This window comes from Elephantulus edwardii, unplaced genomic scaffold (assembly GCF_000299155.1).
Source record: "Elephantulus edwardii isolate Elephantulus edwardi_28Jun2011 unplaced genomic scaffold, EleEdw1.0 scaffold00038, whole genome shotgun sequence".
Classification (NCBI taxonomy): Eukaryota; Metazoa; Chordata; class Mammalia; order Macroscelidea; family Macroscelididae; genus Elephantulus; species Elephantulus edwardii.
Window position 1 is genome coordinate 12,249,554 of NW_006399788.1, and position 19,939 is coordinate 12,269,492.

The 19,939-nt window shown below is 40.1% G+C and overlaps 1 protein-coding gene across 3 annotated transcripts in view; it reads right to left on the minus strand.

Moving 5' to 3' along the window:
- Window positions 1-9,600: 9,600 nt before the first annotated feature.
- Window positions 9,601-19,939, minus strand: part of EBF2 (early B-cell factor 2) — a 252,890-nt gene continuing 242,551 nt past the window's right edge. The window contains exons 15-16 of one of the 3 annotated variants that reach the window (XM_006884848.1): window positions 17,353-17,520; window positions 9,601-10,191 (exon numbers count right to left, since the gene is read on the minus strand). In XM_006884848.1, coding sequence (XP_006884910.1) covers window positions 10,160-10,191; window positions 17,353-17,520 — 200 coding nt within the window. In that variant the 3' untranslated portion in view covers window positions 9,601-10,159. The remainder of the gene's footprint in view (window positions 10,192-17,352; window positions 17,521-19,939) is intronic. The other 2 variants (XM_006884850.1, XM_006884849.1) reach the window with 2 other exon arrangements.

Here is a 19,939-nt window from a genome sequence, read left to right on the forward strand (position 1 = left end):
AAATTATGGAAAAGTAAAAGAAAAGATTCTTTCATTGTTTTACATACCCTCCCCCAGGTCCCCTCCACCATGTAGCCATCGCTCTAGACTCCTGTGATAACAGAAATACCTAGTCACATATCTCTTTTAAACAGTTTTCTCCCTCCTCTGCTTCAGTGCAGTATACATTATTGAACCCATCTTACTCAGTCTCTCCTCAACCCCGAGGTTAGTCCCATTCTACAACAGGGGCATCATGCAATATTTGTCCTTTTGTGACTGGGATATTTCACTCAGCATAATGTCCTCCAGAGTCAACCATTTTGAATAATATTGGATGAGTTCCTTGTTTTTCAATGCAGCATAGTATTCCATTGTGCGAATATACCACAGCTTCTCTAGCCATTCGTTTGTTGATGGGCACTTAAGTTGTTTCCAACTCCTTGCTATTGTGAACAAAGCTGCAATAAACATGGGTGTGCATTTGTGTTTTCTGGAAAAGTATTTGCAATGAATAAATCATTAATTGTACAAAATTTAGTTATTGAACCTCTAGCCTCATTTCTGTCACCAACTCTGTGATTTCTGACTACTGGTCCTTTATTTTTTACTTCTGCTTTACAATCACAAATTATTATTAATGAGCCTTGAGTGCATGTTTGTTCAGTCTTGGACTTCAAAAGTGGGTAGAAATCTTCACTTTGTTCATCATTAGCTTTAGCTGTTGGTACATATATTTGAATAATAGTTTTATTAATGGGTCTTATATGCATATGGGTGGTATTCTATTACTCACAGCATTGTACTTCAACATAGATCTTGAATTGTTATTTTTCACTGTGAATGCAATACCATTCTCCCTCAATTTTTCTTTTCCAGCATAATAGATCATATGATTGTCTGATTTAAAGTAACCCGTGCCAGTCCATATTAGCTCACTAAATGCATAGAATGTAGATCTTTATGCATTCCATTAACTTCTCAGTGGCTTCAAATTTTACTAGAATCACACATTTTAATTAATCCATTCCATGTCCCAATTATTAATGGATGTTTGCAACTATTTCTCCTCATTTTTGAGCAAAGTATTATAATGAAATGTGTAAGTCCTAGAGTTAGAAAATAAAAAAGGAAGAAGTCAGCATTTCTCAAGCTGAAAGAATTTAAAAATTAATTCAAGCCTTAAGTTGCAATACTGCAAGATACTATGGGCAAAAGCTTGAAGGATATAGGTAGTATCAAAGTAAAGTAGAAGGAATAGTGTATCAAAGGAGTTACTGTACCAAAATAATTGACTGACATGGAACCATTTCAGGAAGTAGAATATGACTAACTAATGGTGATGAAGAAAGAAGTTCAAGTTGCAATGAAATCATTGGCAACAACAACAACAAAAATAAAGCCCCAAGAATTATTGGGATACCAACTAACATGTTTCAGCAAACAGATGCAATCTGTACATGCTTATCAGGCTGTGTCAAGAAATCTGGAAGACAGCTACCTGGTGAACTAACTGAAGGAGATCCAATTTTTTTTCTATTCCAAAAAATGTGATCCAACAGTATGTGGAACTTACATAACAATTTCATTAACATTACATGCAAATACAATCTTGCTGAAGGTTATTAAAAAATGGCTAGGATAGTACATCAACAGAGAACTGGTGGAAATCCCAACTGAATTTAAAAGAGGCCGTGGCACCAAGGATATCATTGCTGATGTCAGATGGATTTTGGCTGAAAGAAAAAAATGCTAGAAGGATCTCTATTTATGTTTTACTTACTATGAAAAGGCATTTGACTGTGTAGATCATAACAAATTATGGGTAACATTGAGAAGAATGATAATCTCAGAGCACTTAATTGTGCTCATATAAGACCTAAACCTAAACTAAGAAACTGTTATCCAAACAATACAAGGGAGCACTGCATGGTTTAAAAATCAAGAAAAGTGTACATCAGGGCTGTATCCTTTCGCCATACCTACTCACTCTATTTGCTAAGCAAATAATTTGAGAAATTAGACTGTATGATGAAAACATGGCATAAAGATGGAAGGAAGGCTCTTCAACAATGTGCATTATGCAGATGATACAGCCTTGCTTGATGAAAGGCAAGAGGGCTTTCAAACATTTGCTACAAAAGATCAAGGATGACAAATATGAACTGCTTTTTAACATCAAGAAAACAAAACTCCTCACCATTGGGTCAATAGGCAGTATTATGATAGAGAAAAGATTGAAGATTGCCAATAAACTGATTTCGCTGGCTCCACAATCTTTTGGTACCAGCAATCAAGAAATCAAGACTCGTGCATTGAGAAAATCTGGGATTAATGACCTTAAAAAAAGGGATAACAAGCAATGATGTCAGTTTAAAAACTAAAGTATGCCTGATTCAAGACATAACCTTTTCATTTACCTGCTGTGCATATGACAGTTAGCAGTTGGACATTAATAAGAATTAGAGAACAAGAATCAATGCTTTTGAGTTGTGTTGTTGGAGAAGAGTATTTGATATCTTATGGACTGTCAAATGAACAAACAAACATATCTTGAAGAAAGTGCAAACAAGGTTCTTCTTGGAAGCAAGAATGGCAAAACGTCATCTCACATACTTTAAGCATATTGTTGGGAGAGGTTTTGGGGGTTTTGGATTTTCCTTGGGAAAGAACATTGTGTTTGGAAGGGTGGAAAGTTGCTGAAGAGAGGAAGACCCCAACAAGAATGATTGGCACAGTGACTGTATCAATGGGCTCGTGTATTTCACACATGATGAGGATGGCACAGGATAGGACAAAGTTTATATCTGTTGTTCATAGAGTTGCTGTGAGTCATAGGCAACTCGACAGCACATAACAAACACAACAATCTGTAATCCATACTATATTGTTATTGGTTACTGTCTATTTGATTCTGGCTCGTGAATCTTATGTGAGGTTTTAGTTGTACACATGGTTAAAGTTGATGGTTAAAGCTCACCCGGAGGCACTACAGATCACAGACCTAAGATATTTGTTTCTGCAACGTTACAGTTTTGAAAACCCAATAGAGCAGATCTACATTGCATGCGTGGAGTTACCCTGAGCCACACTGTATGACCACTGTGATGTTTCTGAAAATAAATTTGATCATATTACTTCTTGGCATAAGTGCCTTTAAAAGTTTTCCATTACCTACATAGTACACTCTTACTCTGTGACTCGTTCTTGGCAGAAAATAGAGTACCAAGGGAATGTCTATCTGGTTTTATTGACTATGCAAAGGCATTTGACTGTGTGGATCACAACAAACTGTGGCTGACATTGAGAAAAATAGGAATCCCAGAACATTTGATTGTGCTCCTATGAAACCTGTATTTGAACCAGGAAACAGATGTCAGAACAGAGCAAGGAAACACTGCATGGTTCAAAATCAGAAAAGGCATGTGTGAAGGATGGGTCCTTCATCCATACCTTTTTAATCTATATGCGCAACAGATCTTTAAAGGGGATAGACTTTAAGAGGAGGAATGTGGAATCAGGATTAGAGGAAGATTTATCAACAACTTGTGTTAGGCAGATGACACAACCTTGTTTCCTGAAACTGAGGAGGACCTAAAGTGTTTACTGAAGAAGGTCAAGGACTGCAGCCTTCTATATGGATTGAAGCTCAGTATCAAGAAGACAAAGATTCTCACCACTAGATAATTGGCAGCACCAAGATAGATGAAGAGGATATTAAAATTGTTCAAAATTTCATCATGCTCGGTTCCACAATCAGCACTCTTGGCACCAAGAGTTAGGAAATCAAAAGACAGATTGCATTGGGAAAATCTGCTGTCAGAGACTTCTCCAGAGTGCTAAAGAGCAATAATGTCATTCTAGAGAGTGAGGTGTACCTGATCCAGGCCATGGTATTTGCAATTACTTGCTACCCGTCAGAGAGCGGAATAATGATTAAGGATGATAGAAGAAGAAGTTGTGGTGGAGAAGAACATACCATGTATTGCCAAGAGAACAAACAGGGTACTAGACAGGGTGAAACCAAGTTGTCCTTGGGGGCAAGGATTTGCAAGGTCTGGCTGACATACTTTGGGCATATTGCCAGGAGGGACTGGTCTTCAGAGAAGGACATCATGCTTGGAAGGATAGAGGGACAGTACAAGAGAAGAAGACCCTGGAGGAGATGGATCAACACTATAACTAGAGTACTGGTGGTAGATGTGTTGGAGATAGTGAGATTGGCTCAAGATAGGACAGGATTTGGTCACTAGAACTCACAGGTGATTCGATGACACAGAATAACGGTAACAACTCTGTGACATTAAACAAGTCAAAGTCCTAGTTGTTAGGACCTAGTGTCTCTGTCTAATTCTTAAAGCTCTAATTCTCATCAGTCTGAGATTCATTTTTTTTTATGGCAAATTTGATCTTCTTGCAGCTTGAGGAATATATAAACCCTTTGCGATGTAAGTCAACAAATTAAATGTCACTTGGAATGGAAATGCAATGCAAGTTCTCCTAAATAGCTCAGATTTTAGTTCTAGAATTATACCTGAGCACCACTAAAATCCACATGGGATAAAGTTCAGAGTCCAAGAGTAACACATTTTTCCCAAGAAGCTACCAGCCAGAAGTGGTCTGTTCTGCCTCACTACTCCTCACTTCTTTTTTCTGTTGCTTGTTGTGAGTTAGAGCTGACTTGATAACATTGGACAACAACAAAGCATTGAAACTGTCAACAATTTAATCTTACTTAGATCCACAATCAACACCATTGGCAATAGCAGTCAGGAGATAAGGAGACATATTGCTTTGGGCAAGGGCACTGTCAGGAACCTCTCTGAAATACTGAAGAGCAATGATGTCAATTTGAAGACTAAGATGTGCCTGATTCAGATTATGGTTTTCTCAATCACTTGCTATGCATCTGAGAGAGCTGTACATTGAACAATGGACAATAAATAAGGATGATAGAAGGAAAATTAATGTCTTTGAGTTGTGGTGTTGGAGAAGAGAACTGAATAGCTCATGGACTGCTGAAAGAACAAACAGGTATGTCTTAGAAAAGGGGCGGCTAGAGTGCTCCTTGGAGGCAGCATGGCAAAGCTTCATCACTTTATCTCTCATACTTTGGGTATGTTGCTAGGAGAAGCTGTTTCTTGGAGAGGGACATCAGGCTTGGAAAAGTGGAGGGAAAGTGAAAGAGAGGAAGTCTCCCAATGAGATGGATTGACACAGTGATTGTAGAAAAGGGCTCAAGTGTATCAGAGAAGGTGAAGATGGTACAGGATAGGACAGAACTCAGATTTGTTGTCCATAGGATCACTATGAGTCATACTTGGCTCAATAGCACTTAACAATATTTGTTAAGCAAGGCTTGTTACATTATGTTGCTGTTGCTATTAAGTGCTTTGGAGCTAAATAACATTTATTAAACAAGGCTTGTTACCTTATGTTGCTGTTGTTGTTAAGTCCTGTGGAGCCAAATAACATTTGTTAAACAGGCTTGTAATGTTATGTTGTTGTTATTGTTTTTATGTGCCATAGAGTCTCCTGAGACTCAGAGACCCTATGTATAGCCAGTCGCGTTGACTATGGCACACCTATCCCCCTTATCTCAGTCATTGTGTCAGTCTATCTCATGCAGGGTTTTATTCTATTGTGTTGTCCCTCCACCCTCCACCCTTCCAAGCATGATGCCCTTCTCCAAAGACTGGTCCCTCCTGGCAACATGTCCAAAGTATAGATAGACTTCTAGACCGTATACCGCCCCCCCACCCCCCGCCCACCAACTTAGTTGTCAGAAAAGATAATCCCTAAAGAATGAATTCTACAAGTGATGCTGTTTCCTATCATTTGTGATAGATCAGCTACCACTCTCATATGACTCTTCAGCATTGCCTCTGGGGATGAGAAATTAGTCTACTCCTTCATCCACTCCACTAGTATTTGTTGAGCATCTCTGACACTGAGCTTAGTGCTTTATATACAGTATTATGACAGATCTGGTCCCTGTCATTATGGAGCCTTCATTCTAGTGTGGAACACACAACCAACAAGAAAACAAACAAGTAAATGCAAATTAGGGCAATGGCACCAAGTTCCGTTAAAGTGGTTGTGAAGAACTCTGTGTTGTTGTTATGTGCCGTCAAATCGCTTGCAACTCTTAGCGACCCTATGTACAACATCCCTAAACTCTGCTCTGTCCTGTGCCAATCTCATTGTCTCCAACACACTCATCCCAATTGCCCCAGTCACCGAATCAATCCACCTCCCAGAGGGCCTTCCCCTCCTGCGCCTGCCCTCCACCCTCCCAAGCATGATGTCCTTCTCCAAGGACGGGTCTCTCCGTGAGTAGGTGATATTTAAATCAAGGTTTGAGGGATGAAAAAGCACCAGCTACATACCCTGCAAGGGAAGGGCATTTCAAACAGAGGGTGGCTAATCTTAAAAAGAAAACAAAAAGAGTAGTTTCTCAATTTAGTGTTTAAAAGTATTATCTTACCCACTTCTGTAAAGGCAACAATTTTATGTGGAGTAAATATATTTATTTGTAAGTTTATAGAGAAAAAGGAAATGAATCTGTTATGAATAAGATTCTGCTTAAGACTCAGTTTTAAGCTCAATTTCCCGTAAGTATGTACAGCAATTTTCCCTTTACACATCTTTATCTTTTTCATTCTATCTGGTGTACTTGGCACTATCCTAGAAAATTTCTATCCATTCTCTTGAGGCTTGGGTCAGCCCCTTGTCCTCAACTAAGCCTTCTTAGACCCTCCAGCCTTTTGTGAGCACTAGTTAGTACAATCCTTCCATCTTCTTAAACCAGCTATCCATGGGTCTTCTTTCTTCCATGGGTGATTATCCTGTCTTTCTTGCAAGATTTATGAATTAGTACCAAGTTTGTGTCTCCCCATCCTCCAATTATTCTCTCCATGCATAATATCAAGGTAAAGAATATTTATTTAGCCTACCATTTTATGTCTAAGTGAACAGCATGCCTGTCTTAAGAATTTATGCATACAAAATCTAATATGTTTATGTGGAAATTTAACCAGATGTACAAAGAAATAAATAGATGTGGGGGAAACGGCCTAAAATCTTATATACCTTTTCCTCTAAGTGATTTCCTCAGTATATTTTCCATGTAAACAAAATCTTTAGTGAAATTTCTCCAACCAGATTTCAGGGGCCAGCCGTTAAAAGTGCCTAAAGTTAAGAAAAGCAAACCATCTCCCCCACCCCCACTTCCCACCCCAAGCAACCATTTCGAAAACAAAATAAAATAAAACACCAAGGTTCTCATCATTTTTACAGTACAAAAATTTTATTTTTTTTGTTAGGATAATTTAAAGTTTAAAACTGAAGTAGACATATTCATTTTACAAACAAGATATTCTTTCATAAGTAAGACCATTAAAAACAGTAAACAAAAAAAAGCTGTCTTTACAAAAAGCTCTGTGCATAGCAACTTTATACTGTATGTAACTGACAAAGCAAATGATAAAATGAAACTATACAGTTTGAAAATGAGAATTTACTGTACAAAAGGTAAAGAGGATAATGGTTTTTAAACCATGCATATGGAAATGTGCAAAGAAAAATGGGGAAATGATGACATTATAATAAGAACAAAAGAAAGATAAATAATGAAGTAAGCTGTCCCTTTAAATGAAAATCTTACACAGCTCCTCTTACAAAGATAGGATAGAATTTGTAGTTTCCTATAGAAATACTCGTATTCCAAGTGGCACAGGAAATAACCTGGGAATGGGATGATTCAACAGCAATGACTAAAGAGGACAGAGTAACTTTGTTTTTAATTTATTATTACACTAAAAATAATCCTTACACACATTTGTACAATTAAATAGATCTGTTGCTGCCAAGGTTCTAGCTGAGTGGTCAAGGATGTCTGGTATTTAGTTACACACATTTTTCGGTGTGAAGCTACCAACAAATTCTACAATCATTTTGAAGACAGTACTGCACTCATCTTCATGCAAGAGCAAAATTCACAGATTCTAAAAGCAATGCTACTTAGAAAAAAAAAATCCTTATGTTGGATTGGCTCAAATCCAGGTCTAAACATGCTTCATTTCATTCTGCCTTCATTTTGGGATGGTAATGTTTGTATTCTGCACACTCTTCCCCTCCCATCAGAGTTTTCACTGGGGAAATTTCTCTCACGTGTTTCCGTGTATTTTGGTGCTTTAAACCCTGACTGTGAGGGATTGTCAGCAGTAGTTACAAGCATGCCAGATTTCCAAAACCTTGGATTCTCATGTGCATAGAAATAATATTTGGGTTGCATTGGGTAATTTCAGAGTGGATTAAAGGCAAATAAAACCACTGGGGGCTGCTGGATGTATCAAGTGGGGAAGAGGAAGGGATACTAAACTCATGACATTGGCTATAACATTGGCTCAGAATCACTAAAGATGCTTTCCATAAGAGCTACATCAGTTTTTGTTGCAAACTCCAACTGAGAACCCTAAACTGAAGTCTGTGTAGTCCAGACCGTGGTGCAAATGAATCAACAAGGAGAACCCTGGCCTGGGAAAATAAACCATCTTAATTGGTGACCCAATCAGCTTGGGTGCATCTCTGAGTTCACACAGGCTTTGAAACACATCTCCTGAAGAATCAGCCCGTTAGTAGGTACCACCAGATCTTCCTCCTTGAAAGCTAATCATACGACTGTGGGGATCCCATCAGAGGGCTGAGTGAGTACTTGAGCTGCTTAGAACAGATTCCTTTAAGCTCAGAATCTGACAGCAACCTGGATTTCCATTTCTGCGATCATTACAAGGCTTCAGAGCTTTTAACAACCCTCTTCATATTTTCACACCCCACCTTTCTCTGTATCGAAAACAGATTGTTAATGAATATTCTTTTTCTTCCAAAAGAGTGTAATGTCATGAAAGCGGAAATTTGCAGAGAGAAAAAGACTGGACATTATAAGATTGACCTGTAAGAGTTCAATGAACAGAAGCTATCTTTGCCAAACCCTGTTTCTGCAGCTCATCTCTGTGAGGTTTATACTTCTGTGCTAAAACAGGTAACAATAGAGGAAGGATAGGGCAGCTCTGGCAAGGTCAAGGTTGTCATGTGACTGGCTCTTTAAGCAGAGACACTTTTTCCCCTCGAATGCTAGAAGCCTGGGACACATTGAAGCATGGGAATTGTCTGCACTGCTTACGAGTTAATGTTGAAAGTGAATATGAATTTTTAAAAAATGTATTCACAAAGAGTGAATATTAAAAGGAACATGTACACTATTTAAAAGCAGACAGAGCTAGGAATATTAGCTTATGCATATGTACAGGAGAATTTTCTTCTGTATTGGATGGTTTTGCAGGAATTTAGGTTGAGTTCTTGCCCATCGGTCAAATAATGGATAAAGAAGGGAATTTAGGATGGAGGGGTGGATAAAAATCTAGTAAGTAACTGCAGTAATAATCACACACCTTTTTAACTTGTTACTACATGTTTGCATCGCTTTCATTTTACATCAGGAAGAGAAATGCCCCTCTCTTCCAAAAAAGGTCTTAGTTTCTACCTCTACTTACAATAAGTTACACGTTTATTTATTTAAATAACTGTAAAACATTTTAAAATTTTTCCCTTTTTTGTTTTGTTTTTTTGTTTAAGAGATTAAACTATAAGCAAACACACACAACAACAGTTCATCATTCAGTTCGGGTTTTGTTTTAAGAAAGTCTTCCATGCTGGTACCCTGTTTTGTTCAATTTTTTTTTTCTGCATAAACTAAATTGGTATCTGAAAGGCTTCATAGAAAATAGAAACTTTCAACTTTTTTTTCCTACAAAGAAAAACAAATAGTATCCAAAATATTAAGCATGAATTGTTTGCCAATTTTTTTCTTAAATATTTTACAAACATAGGAAGGTGGTTTTCATAGTGTTCATAACAAAGAATGGCATTTCTGCTCTTAGCACACTGACCATGTCAATGACATCTTTTGTCTTTGTCCACAAGGTCAGTTTGTGTCGCCACCATCACAGCTATGGGAGAAACGTGAGGCCAAGTAGGATGCAGGCTCCTTGCACACCCACATGTGCCCATCGTGTTCATTGGGGGCATGCCTCTCCCAAAGAGCTCAGAGTGCTTTCTTCAGTATTGGTCCATCAGAATAAGTAGTTTTGTGCTATAAGAAAGCAGTTCTTCCTCTTCTTTACATCGGTGGTACAACGAGGCCAGTCATGGCTGCAAGGAAATAGTGGCACAGGAATGAGACTTGCAGAAGGCTCACATTACAGCAGGTATACAGGGAGAGGTGGGGTGAGAGTGACAGCTTACACAATCTAGGAAGACAGTGCCCTCCACCGATGTTCCAACCAATTTTCTCCAGGTTTGGTCTAGCCTATTAGAGGCACTGACGCTTCCTTTAGTCACAGAAATCCAAACGAGCACATTGGTGGAATTTAGCTTGGGAAACCAAGAGCTACGTTTTGTTTTGCTTTATTCTATATTAACAAGTTGTTGTAAGTGTGATCATAGATGTAAACAAAACTGTAATTTATGTGATATATATGTGTGTGTGTGTGTGTGTGTGTGTGTGTATATATATTTATTTAGGCTAAGAATGTTTTCCAGCTTTCATATTTCTAAATCATTTCGTTAAAATAGGGAGGAAAATACAAACAACTTTAACTGCCTAACTGCTGAGTTGTATTCAGTTACTAAGCACCATTTATAGCAAAGAAGACTTTGCATCCATCCCAGGCCTCTATCCATCCTAGCCCAAATTCAATTAGCTACTTGTTCTAACTCATGATCCTTTAGTGCTCAACTCAAACATTCAGTGTTCATTCAGCCACTGGAATAGCAAGTTTTAACTTAGTTCTTCATTTTGGAGTCATCCCAGTCCACGCTCCTTACCCCCTCTCCTGGTGTGGTTCCCAGTGCACTTTCACCTACTCAGGAAGGTGTGGACCATGCCTGCCCCACCTCTAAGACATTATGGACTCTGAAGATATCACACAACCAGTTCTTCTTATTTCCCAAACTTAGTGTAACTGTAGAGGAAGTGGGAGCGGTGGCAGGGGTGAGGGGATAGTGGGTGTGAAGTTAAACTAAAAGTTGGCCCTTTTTTAGCCATTTAGCAGCCTCTGGTTTCCAGCTACCTTAACTGCAGACACATGCTCTTGCAAAACAGCATCAGCTATGGGACTCAGATAAGTGAAGTCGTGCTTCCCATGCTGAGCAGCAAGACTTAAGGTGAGAAAGACTTGGAGCAGGATTTGAGGTGAGCACGGTTTGTGGCAGCAAGACCCTGGTGGAAGTGAGACCTTGGTGGTGGAAAGACTTGCATTGCTGTGGAGAAACTGACAAGGTGTGACCTGAGGCTTCTTGATTTGTGCTGGCCATGGTTGGATTTTGCTGTTCTTGCCTTTGATGATGGATGGAAAAATCTGCTTGCTGAATTCTAACTGTAGCCTTTGCTAACTAAGGAGTTGTGCCTTGGAACTGTTGGGCTAAAAACCTATGCTTATGTTCAGTGATATTGTGAGTGCCTTATCCACTATCCAATTTCCTTCCTTACTAAGCCCTATTGTTGGTACCCTAACTGTGAGTCTGTGAGTCAGCAACAAATGATAGAACCTCTTGCTCTTGGTGGGGCTCTGCAGGCACCTCAGGAGTGGGCTATGTTCATGATCCGCTCTCTGCTCTGGGACAGTGAGGGGCTGTGTTTCAGAGAGGCTCATGGCCTTGTGACCCCATGTCCAGTTTAGACAGTGGGCCAAGTTATACTTTCCACCCCACCTTCTTTAAAGTTGAAAATATTTGCAAGATTTTTCAGAAAGGAGGAAAAAGTTATATCCTTCCTGTATTCCTCTTTGACAATGTGGTAACACATCTGAGTATCTACTGGTACCAGAAATAAAGCAGCATTAGCACCAAGTAAGTGGGTGGAATCCCACAGTGCCAGCCACTCTTCTGATTTCAGCTGTCAGATGATGAACTAATAGAATGTTCATATTGGAAACTGTAAGAATATTTGCCTTGAATCAGAAGTTGAAACCATATCTAGGATTACATATGTTGTGTTGTCTACATTTCATCTAGAAGTTTAGAAAATATCACAGGAGCATTTTTGGTTAAGTGCTTGTTCCAAGTAAATGACGCCAATCTATCCTAGCCACCCCCTATCCTAGCCTATGTCTCTCTCCCTCTCATCTCTCTGCCCTTTCTCTCCACACCATCTAGTCCTTTCAGGCAGCTTTGTCAGCCGTCTCTCCATTTCCCTGCCCATACAGCCTTTATTGAATGTTTGTGAGATCTGGATTAAGGTCTTACACAGCTAGCAAAGCCTTAATTATTTTTGCCTGTATTACTATATATTGAATCGATGTAACTTTTCAATAAAGGTGGTTCAATTCTGGACACTCCCTGATGATTTGGAGGTATAGCAACTCTGGTAATTATCCCGGAGTGTAGGAATCTTTTATTTTATTTTTTTTTCCTGGAGGGAACTGGAAAAGGAATCAAGCACACAGTGTATAATATTATCTTGACAATGGGCACTCATCACTGTACATACCTGATAAATGAGGTGCCTACAACGTGGGGCAACAAATGCTATGTGTGCAAACCTCTGGCAGTAAAATTTTTATTTTTCCACTTTCACTTGTCTGTTGCTTTTAAAAAACCCTTATCATTATTGTGCCTGTTTGATATTGACTCATAGCAACCCTGTGTAACAAAGCAAAACTCCTTCTTGGGATTGCCCAGGCTGCAGCAGTCTTTATGAAGTGAAGCACCAGATCTTTCTCCTTTGGAATCCTGGGTGGCTTAGAACTGCCAGTTGTTCAATTAACAGCTGAGTGCTTGCACGTTGCACCATCATAGCTCCTTTCAGAACTACTAAGTTCCCTCCTGTGTGTGTGTGTGTGTGTGTGTGTGTGTGTGTGTGTGTGTGTATGTGTGTGTCTTCAGAGAATTTCCTAAAGAGCTTATTGAAATAAAAAAAGTCAAAGTCATTGCTGTGGAGTTGTAATCAGCTCACAGAGGCTGTAAATTGCATGGAAGAAGGCCTGTCCATCTTTCCCCTGAGGAATAACTCATGGATTCAAACCACCTGCCTTTGGATTGGCAGCACAGCTGCTTACCACTAGGTGACTTGAGTAGAGCTGCTCAGAGAATAAGATCCACCACAGGCTGGATGAGCAACAGATTTCACATGTCTGTACTCTTCCTGGCATCACATCAAGCACTGGGTGAGCTGGATTTGTGCTAGATGGTGACCCTGAGATTTTGCTTGCAGAAACCACAGTGAAGAGATAGGAGACAGAAACTGATCTGAGCAAAAGTAAGCATTTTTCATGAAAGGGCGAAGAAGTCTGCTTAAAAGCACTTCAATTCCTGTTTACTTTTGGCATCTCATAGAAAAGCAATACTCTCCCTGTGGTCCAGGTAGAAAGTAGGTATGGGCCCTGGGTGAAGAAAGAAATCATTGTTTCTGTTGTGGGAGGGATGATGGGCTGTGGAAAAGTGCACAGGCTCTGTGTTCAAGTCATCATGGCTTTAAGCAAGTTATTTAACTGAAAATGGTAATGATGGAATGACCTCCTCCTTAGGGTCATGTAGGAGACTCTAAAGAGATCGTTCAAGCAAAGTTTCATGATTGCACATCTAGTGCTCAAAAATTTTTAGCACAAGTTAGAGAGCTTTGCTGTGCATGCCTTGCAGGTGAAGAGAGACCACCTCCCCTTACAATAATGCTAGAGAAGGGCCTCTCTGCCAGTGTGATGGGGGAAGCTCCTGTGGCCTAATCTGTAGAGAGATGCACTATTAACCCAAAGGTTACATCTCTCTGATGGTTCAAATCCACCAGTGGCTTCAAGGCAGAAAGGTAAGCAATCTCTTCTGTGATTTACAGCCTCAGAAATCCAATGGAAGGTTAGTAATGAATTGATTCCAATTCAACGGCAATGAGTTAGAGGTTTTGTTGGTTCTTATCAAAAGATCACCAGAGAACCTCAGCTCACTGCCTGTCTTGAAGCCATGAGGCCCCTGCCCAGCAGCCCTGCATTCCTGAATTCCTCCAGTGACTACAGATACAATGCTAAATGTCAGTTTGGTTTTGTTCTATCTGCAAATTGAGCTTCCATTCACCAGGTTCCAGTTGTCCAAAATGAGGCCGAAGAATAGAAGACAAAGCTTGTGGAAAATATCTTTTGTCAACCTCAGCCTTCTCTCTGTTGGTATGAAATATTGCAGAATTTCATGTTATAAATCACTTTGCTTCCTCAGTTCTTCCTACAGATAATTCACAGTAACCTCTGGAAGTAGCTGTCATTTTTTCCTATTTAAAGATTAGGAATTGAGACGATAAGATGCTAATGACCTTCTCAAGTCCAGAGAGTCTGGGAGAAGCTGAGTTAGAACTTCAGTACGTATCTTTTTGGCGAGCTTAAGTGAGGTGACTGTCCAATGGTTATTATTCTTTGAGGGCCTCTTCAGAATTCATTTCTATCTCTCCACACATCATTCAAGACCTTTAGAGCTGTTTGCAATTTTTTAAAAGAATATAACCCTAACTTTATTTTATTCTCTTCTTTTTTTTTTTTAAAGGCCCAACTCATGAGAAAAATTTAATGCCCCATAATTAGAGGGAATTGTAGAATTTAGAAGTGGTTTGGAGCTGTACAATCATTAGTAGAAATGAAGCTAGGGCCTAGAATTTGTGTTTTTTTAACCACTAACCAAACCCTCTCTCCTGAAAGACTGTGCAGCTTAGTCAACCAGCCATCCCACAGGCGGGGACCAGAGGTTTACATGGAGGCCTGGCAGAAGGTCTACTGATTCTATCTGGTGCTGCTTCCTCTGCAGGAAAGCTTCACCAAGACCTCACAAAGCAACCTTCTAGATCGCTGGGCTCTTACAACATGATGGCAGTAACAGGGTCCTGGGCAAGCACCATATCTCAGGGTGGTGGTAGAAGCCAGGGAGCAAGTGTGATACCTTGTCCTGATGTCTGTGCAGGCCCACAGGTGAGGCTCCTGGGACAATATAGAATGAGGAGAGAAGAGATGATCAGCTCTAGTTTCCCAAACCAGACATGGAAAAGGATGAAACAGAACTGGCAGGTGGAGATCTAGTAACATTATTTTTCTTTAATGTAAAGCTGAGAATATTTGCAAAAGTTTCTAGGAAGAACTCTTCTTATATTTTTTCCTTGACAAGATGGAGAGGCTGGCTCTTCTGATTGGACTTTCTTGTGCCTCTCATTCTGCATTTCCTAACTAGACCAGTTCAAGTCCCCAGTTGTTTTAAGGTACATGAATACCATTATCAATGAATCGATATCAATTCCTAGCAGCCTTCCATCAGATTTCTGGGGCTGAAAATCTTCATGAGAGGAGAGGTTCACCTTTTTCTTACAGAGCCCCTGGTGGATTCACACCAGTGACCTTTTGGTTGGTAGCGGAACACATGTAACATGCTGCACCCCCAGAGCTCCTTCAAGGTGCATGAACGGAACCATGCATTTTAATGCAGGAGGGTTGCTTAGTGCTCTCCAGTTCCTTTTTATATGTGCCAGTTCATGAAAAAGATGAAAGTAAGTAGGAGATGGCAGTGAAGATCAGAATTCCACTGTTAATGTCGGAGGGACGTCAGTGAATGTGGTGTAAGTGTACAGGCTCTAACCGATTCAAGTCACTGAACCTTCATGTCTGACGTGGTGTGGAGAAAGGAAGATGCAGCAACTATTAAGTAGGTGATTTAATTTCCCTGGTTGGAGACAAAGTCACGGTGGCAAAAGTGACTTAGGGTACGTCCCCTAACAATAATGGGAAGAAAACTATGATCTTTGACAAGAGCCAGGGCAGGTGGAGACAATTAGTTACAGGCTGATCTTGTTTCTTTCTCAATGGATCTTGATAAAAACCAAAAAAGAAAAGAAAGGAAGGGGGGGAAGTCCCATCAGATATACAGTTGTTTCCAAGAATCCACACATTGGGTGCAGGTAGACCTAAACTGTTAGGATGAACCCCTGTGACTGCTCCTCTGGGGACAGGGTTTGCACTTCTGCCTTGGAGTTTCTGTCTATTCACTATGGACTTTGAGGAGACACTAGCATCTGAAATTGATCGCAAAAAGTATCTTTCAAGTGTTTGTAGGTAGATAAAAACAAAACAAAACTGGGAACCACTGAGGGCTCTGCTCAGCCACAACTGGCAAACAGATCTGTTAAGGTTTCCCCAAAGGATTAGAAACCCAGGTGACATTGAAAAACCACTAGGTCTGAGCCATCCGGGGGCAGTGCAACTCATCAGAGTTCTTCCTCAAGCTCTGAAGACCCCACAGGCTTTCATCCACAAGGACTTAACGGAACCTCTGCCCTTCTTGGTTTTCTCCAACAATGCCTGTTGTGAATATTTTCATGTCAAGACGTGTGGAACAGTCTAAAAATAATCTGGGTCGTCAGTGATCCAGAGTGCTCAGCAGTTTCCAATTTGCTCTTTGCCATCAGCTGCCTCCCATTCACAGCGAGATGATTAGATTCTCATGTACTCATCACATTTGTGTTACGTCATGTCATATTACATTGTAAGACATTGTTCAAAACTGAGTTTGACGGGTGATATTAATTTTTGTTCTTAAAACCACTGTGTCTTCCACCCCTACCCCTTCCTTTCTTCCCACTCCCGCCTTGATCAGCCACCTGCTATCAATTTCACTAGTATGTAACCTGAATTCTGAGAACTTGCTAGTTGCTCCTGATGAACTTTTTTTTTTTGCCATGGGAAGTTGTATGCACTGCAGATGGCAAGCAGATTAGGGAAGCAGCCATCACCACATGCTATCAGATATGGAGATCCAGACACCTTCTGGAAAAAAAGAGAATGGCCTCATGGAATAGTATAGTGCTGGGGGTCCAGGAACTCCTGGATTAGTTGGATGGGGCTACCAGTTGAGTCAATGATCTTGCACAATTGGCTGACTTCCTGCCCGCCATGCCTCCTCTTGCTTTTAGATAAAGCACTGGCCGATTTTTGTTATAAAAACTATTGATGAACATACCAGGTATCTGTAGCGAGATGGCTAAATCCAGTTGCTGTGGAGTGGATTCTGACTCCTGGTGACCCTGTGTCTGTGGGTCAGAGTAGAATTGTGCCCCCAAGAGCTTTCAATGGCTGACCTCTCAAAAGTAGATGACCAGGGTTTTCTTTTGAAGGGGCCTCTTTATGGACTCAAACCACTAACCTTTTGATTAGCAGCTGGGCGTGTTAACCATCTGCACCACTCAAGGACTCCAGGTAGATGGCTAGAGATATAAAATAGTGGGATGTTTGCTCTTAGTTTGCTTGTCCTACAGCTCCTGTGTCTGCTCACTCCCACCGCGGCACCTCTGCCTACCTCTGAATCCATTGCCATTGCCGCTGGAGCAGGCTGGCGAAGGGGAGCCTTGAGGCCTGATGACAGGAGCAAAGGCACTCTTCTGTTTGACAGCAGGAAAAACTGAAGAGGAAAATGGGAGGATGGAGGACGTGCTGGAAGATCCAACGGTGGGGCTTGATGACATGACTGGAAAACAAATGCACAAAAGTCTCTTTTAGAAAGCGCCTCATTGAAAGCAAATTCTTCTGCCAATACATACATTCTGCCGCATTAAGAGGTTACTAATTGTGAGGCATTAAACCAGAGTGTAGGGATCAAAGAACTGAGTGTGGCCCTGTTGCTGCTCTGTCCAGTGAGGAAATGGACAAGTGAAATGGTAAAGTGATAATTATTCTACTAGAGAAATGTATCTAATAGCAAGAGACACAGAGGACGGAGTTTTTCTTCTGCCTTCTAGAGTCAGGGGAGGGTGTCACACAGGAACCAATATGTTTGTTGGTCTTGACTTGTGAGGTTGGAACCAACTCATAGCTGACCCTTTACTGGGTCTCTGAGGCTGTAAATGGCATGGGAAGAGATTGCCTATCTTTCTCCTACTAAGCCATTGGTAGACTGGAACAAAGTGCCTGCAAATCATCAAATCCATCAAAGAATATACGGCCATTTCTCAACCTATACAGCAGTTTTGTCTGAGGACCGTGTGCTTGCCGGTGAATTCCCAGGGCCCCAGAGCTTTGATCTATGGGATTAACATCTTCTCAGCTGTTTCCATCTCCATGGGCCACTTCCTCATTAAATGTAAAAATTTATTAACATTTAGTAGATTACCTCCCTTACTTTCAGGGCTCCTGGGAAATAAAAGCTACAAGTCAGATTCTTCTGACATAATGTTTAGAAAAAGAAAACAGCAATATTAAAATATGAACTTGAAAATTACTTAAAGGGAGCCAAAAGCTAAGGGTTGTAATTTCCAAGAAAAACAAAGTGTAAACCAAAGAGCCCCACCTCTGAATTTCAGATACTCCACCAAGTTACATCATACAAGAAGAGAACTTTATTTTCTCTGTTGAGCTTGCTCAAGAAAAGGGTAAACGAGCATTTACGTGGATAAGATCAGTAGGTCTAGCACTTTCTAGTGTAAGGTCACATGTTAGAGACTCAATACAGGATCATTCCTAGGACTTAGGACTTGCCAAAAGAATTTGTGGAGCCAAGTGGCAAAGCCCAAGGTCTCTGGTTGATGCAAATGGTTCACTCTTGATGACTAACCTAATGGTTGGCAGTTCAAACCCATCCAGTAGTATCAATGAAGAAAAGGCTTTTGTTAAGGCTGTAGCTAAGAAAATGTCAGGGCAAAGGTCTACTCCGTAACACATGTGCTTGCTGTGAATTGGAGTCAACTTGAGAACAAGTAACAACAACAATTCTAAAGCTCACCATAAAGTCTAGGTGTGCTAGGGTCTGATTTGAATTTTCAAAAGACGAGCTATCTCACACAGTGAAATAGGGACTATCCTTTGTGGGAAATGAGGATGAATGTGATTTATGGTCCAATGACCAAGCAAGCACAAAATTAATTTGAAGTTAAATGTTCACATGTCCTGTCCAAGACTTCACCCCCATTCTCTCCATCTGCCTATAAAAATATATATGGTACTGGGCTTGCTTACTTGCTTACTTGTATACAGCAATCATACAGCATAACTTTAATATGATTGATGGCTTTTAGAAGCGAAATACAAACCAAAGGCTTCAAAAGAAGGGCTTTCTCTAAAGACTTATTTAAACAAATAAGCCTTTTAAATAAGGTGGTTCTTATTTTAAAATATCACTCAGAAGAAACCACTAGAGAAGAAGAATAGATACTAAACAAATCACACGTAACACTTGAAAGTATATGAATTGGCAATTAAGGTCATTCCCTCTAATATGCATCGAGAGTAACTAACTTTTATTCTGTTCCATGCGAACCCTTTATTTTTAATCTAGGATTTTGCATCAATAAAATAGTGATTAAAGCATACATGCATACACCCCTTTCTCTGAAGTGCAGAATTAGAAACCAAATAAAAGCTAATCCTCAGGATGCTGTGTTTCTGCTCTGAGTTCACTTTCTGCCAGACTATATCATCTACACAAGCAGCCCACTGCTGCCTTGGTTTCCATGTCTGCAATATCAGTACCACCTTTTCTGCACTATCTATCACACTATGCTACAACCCCCCCCCCACCTTACATATATATGCAGGACCTAACTTGACTGTACAGATCTTTTTCTAACAAATAGGCCCATCCTGACATAGGCCTTAGAAATAAAGTACAGATTTTTCTTAATAGAAGAGGAATCAAGCCCAAGTTTGAGTAAGTAACATCAAAGAACTGCCGCAGGATAAATAGAGCCGTAACATACTACAGGGATGGAAAAAGACCTCATTTAAAAAGAGTTTGATCTAAAAAATTCTGTTCAAATTAAGGTAGGACTTAATGACAACATAATAAAATTTTAAGCAGATTTTTAAAAAATTGTGCATTTTAACAAAACAGCTCTTATATGCAGATGTAAACAAACAAAAAGCAATAGGAAAAAAGAATGCCGTAATATTCA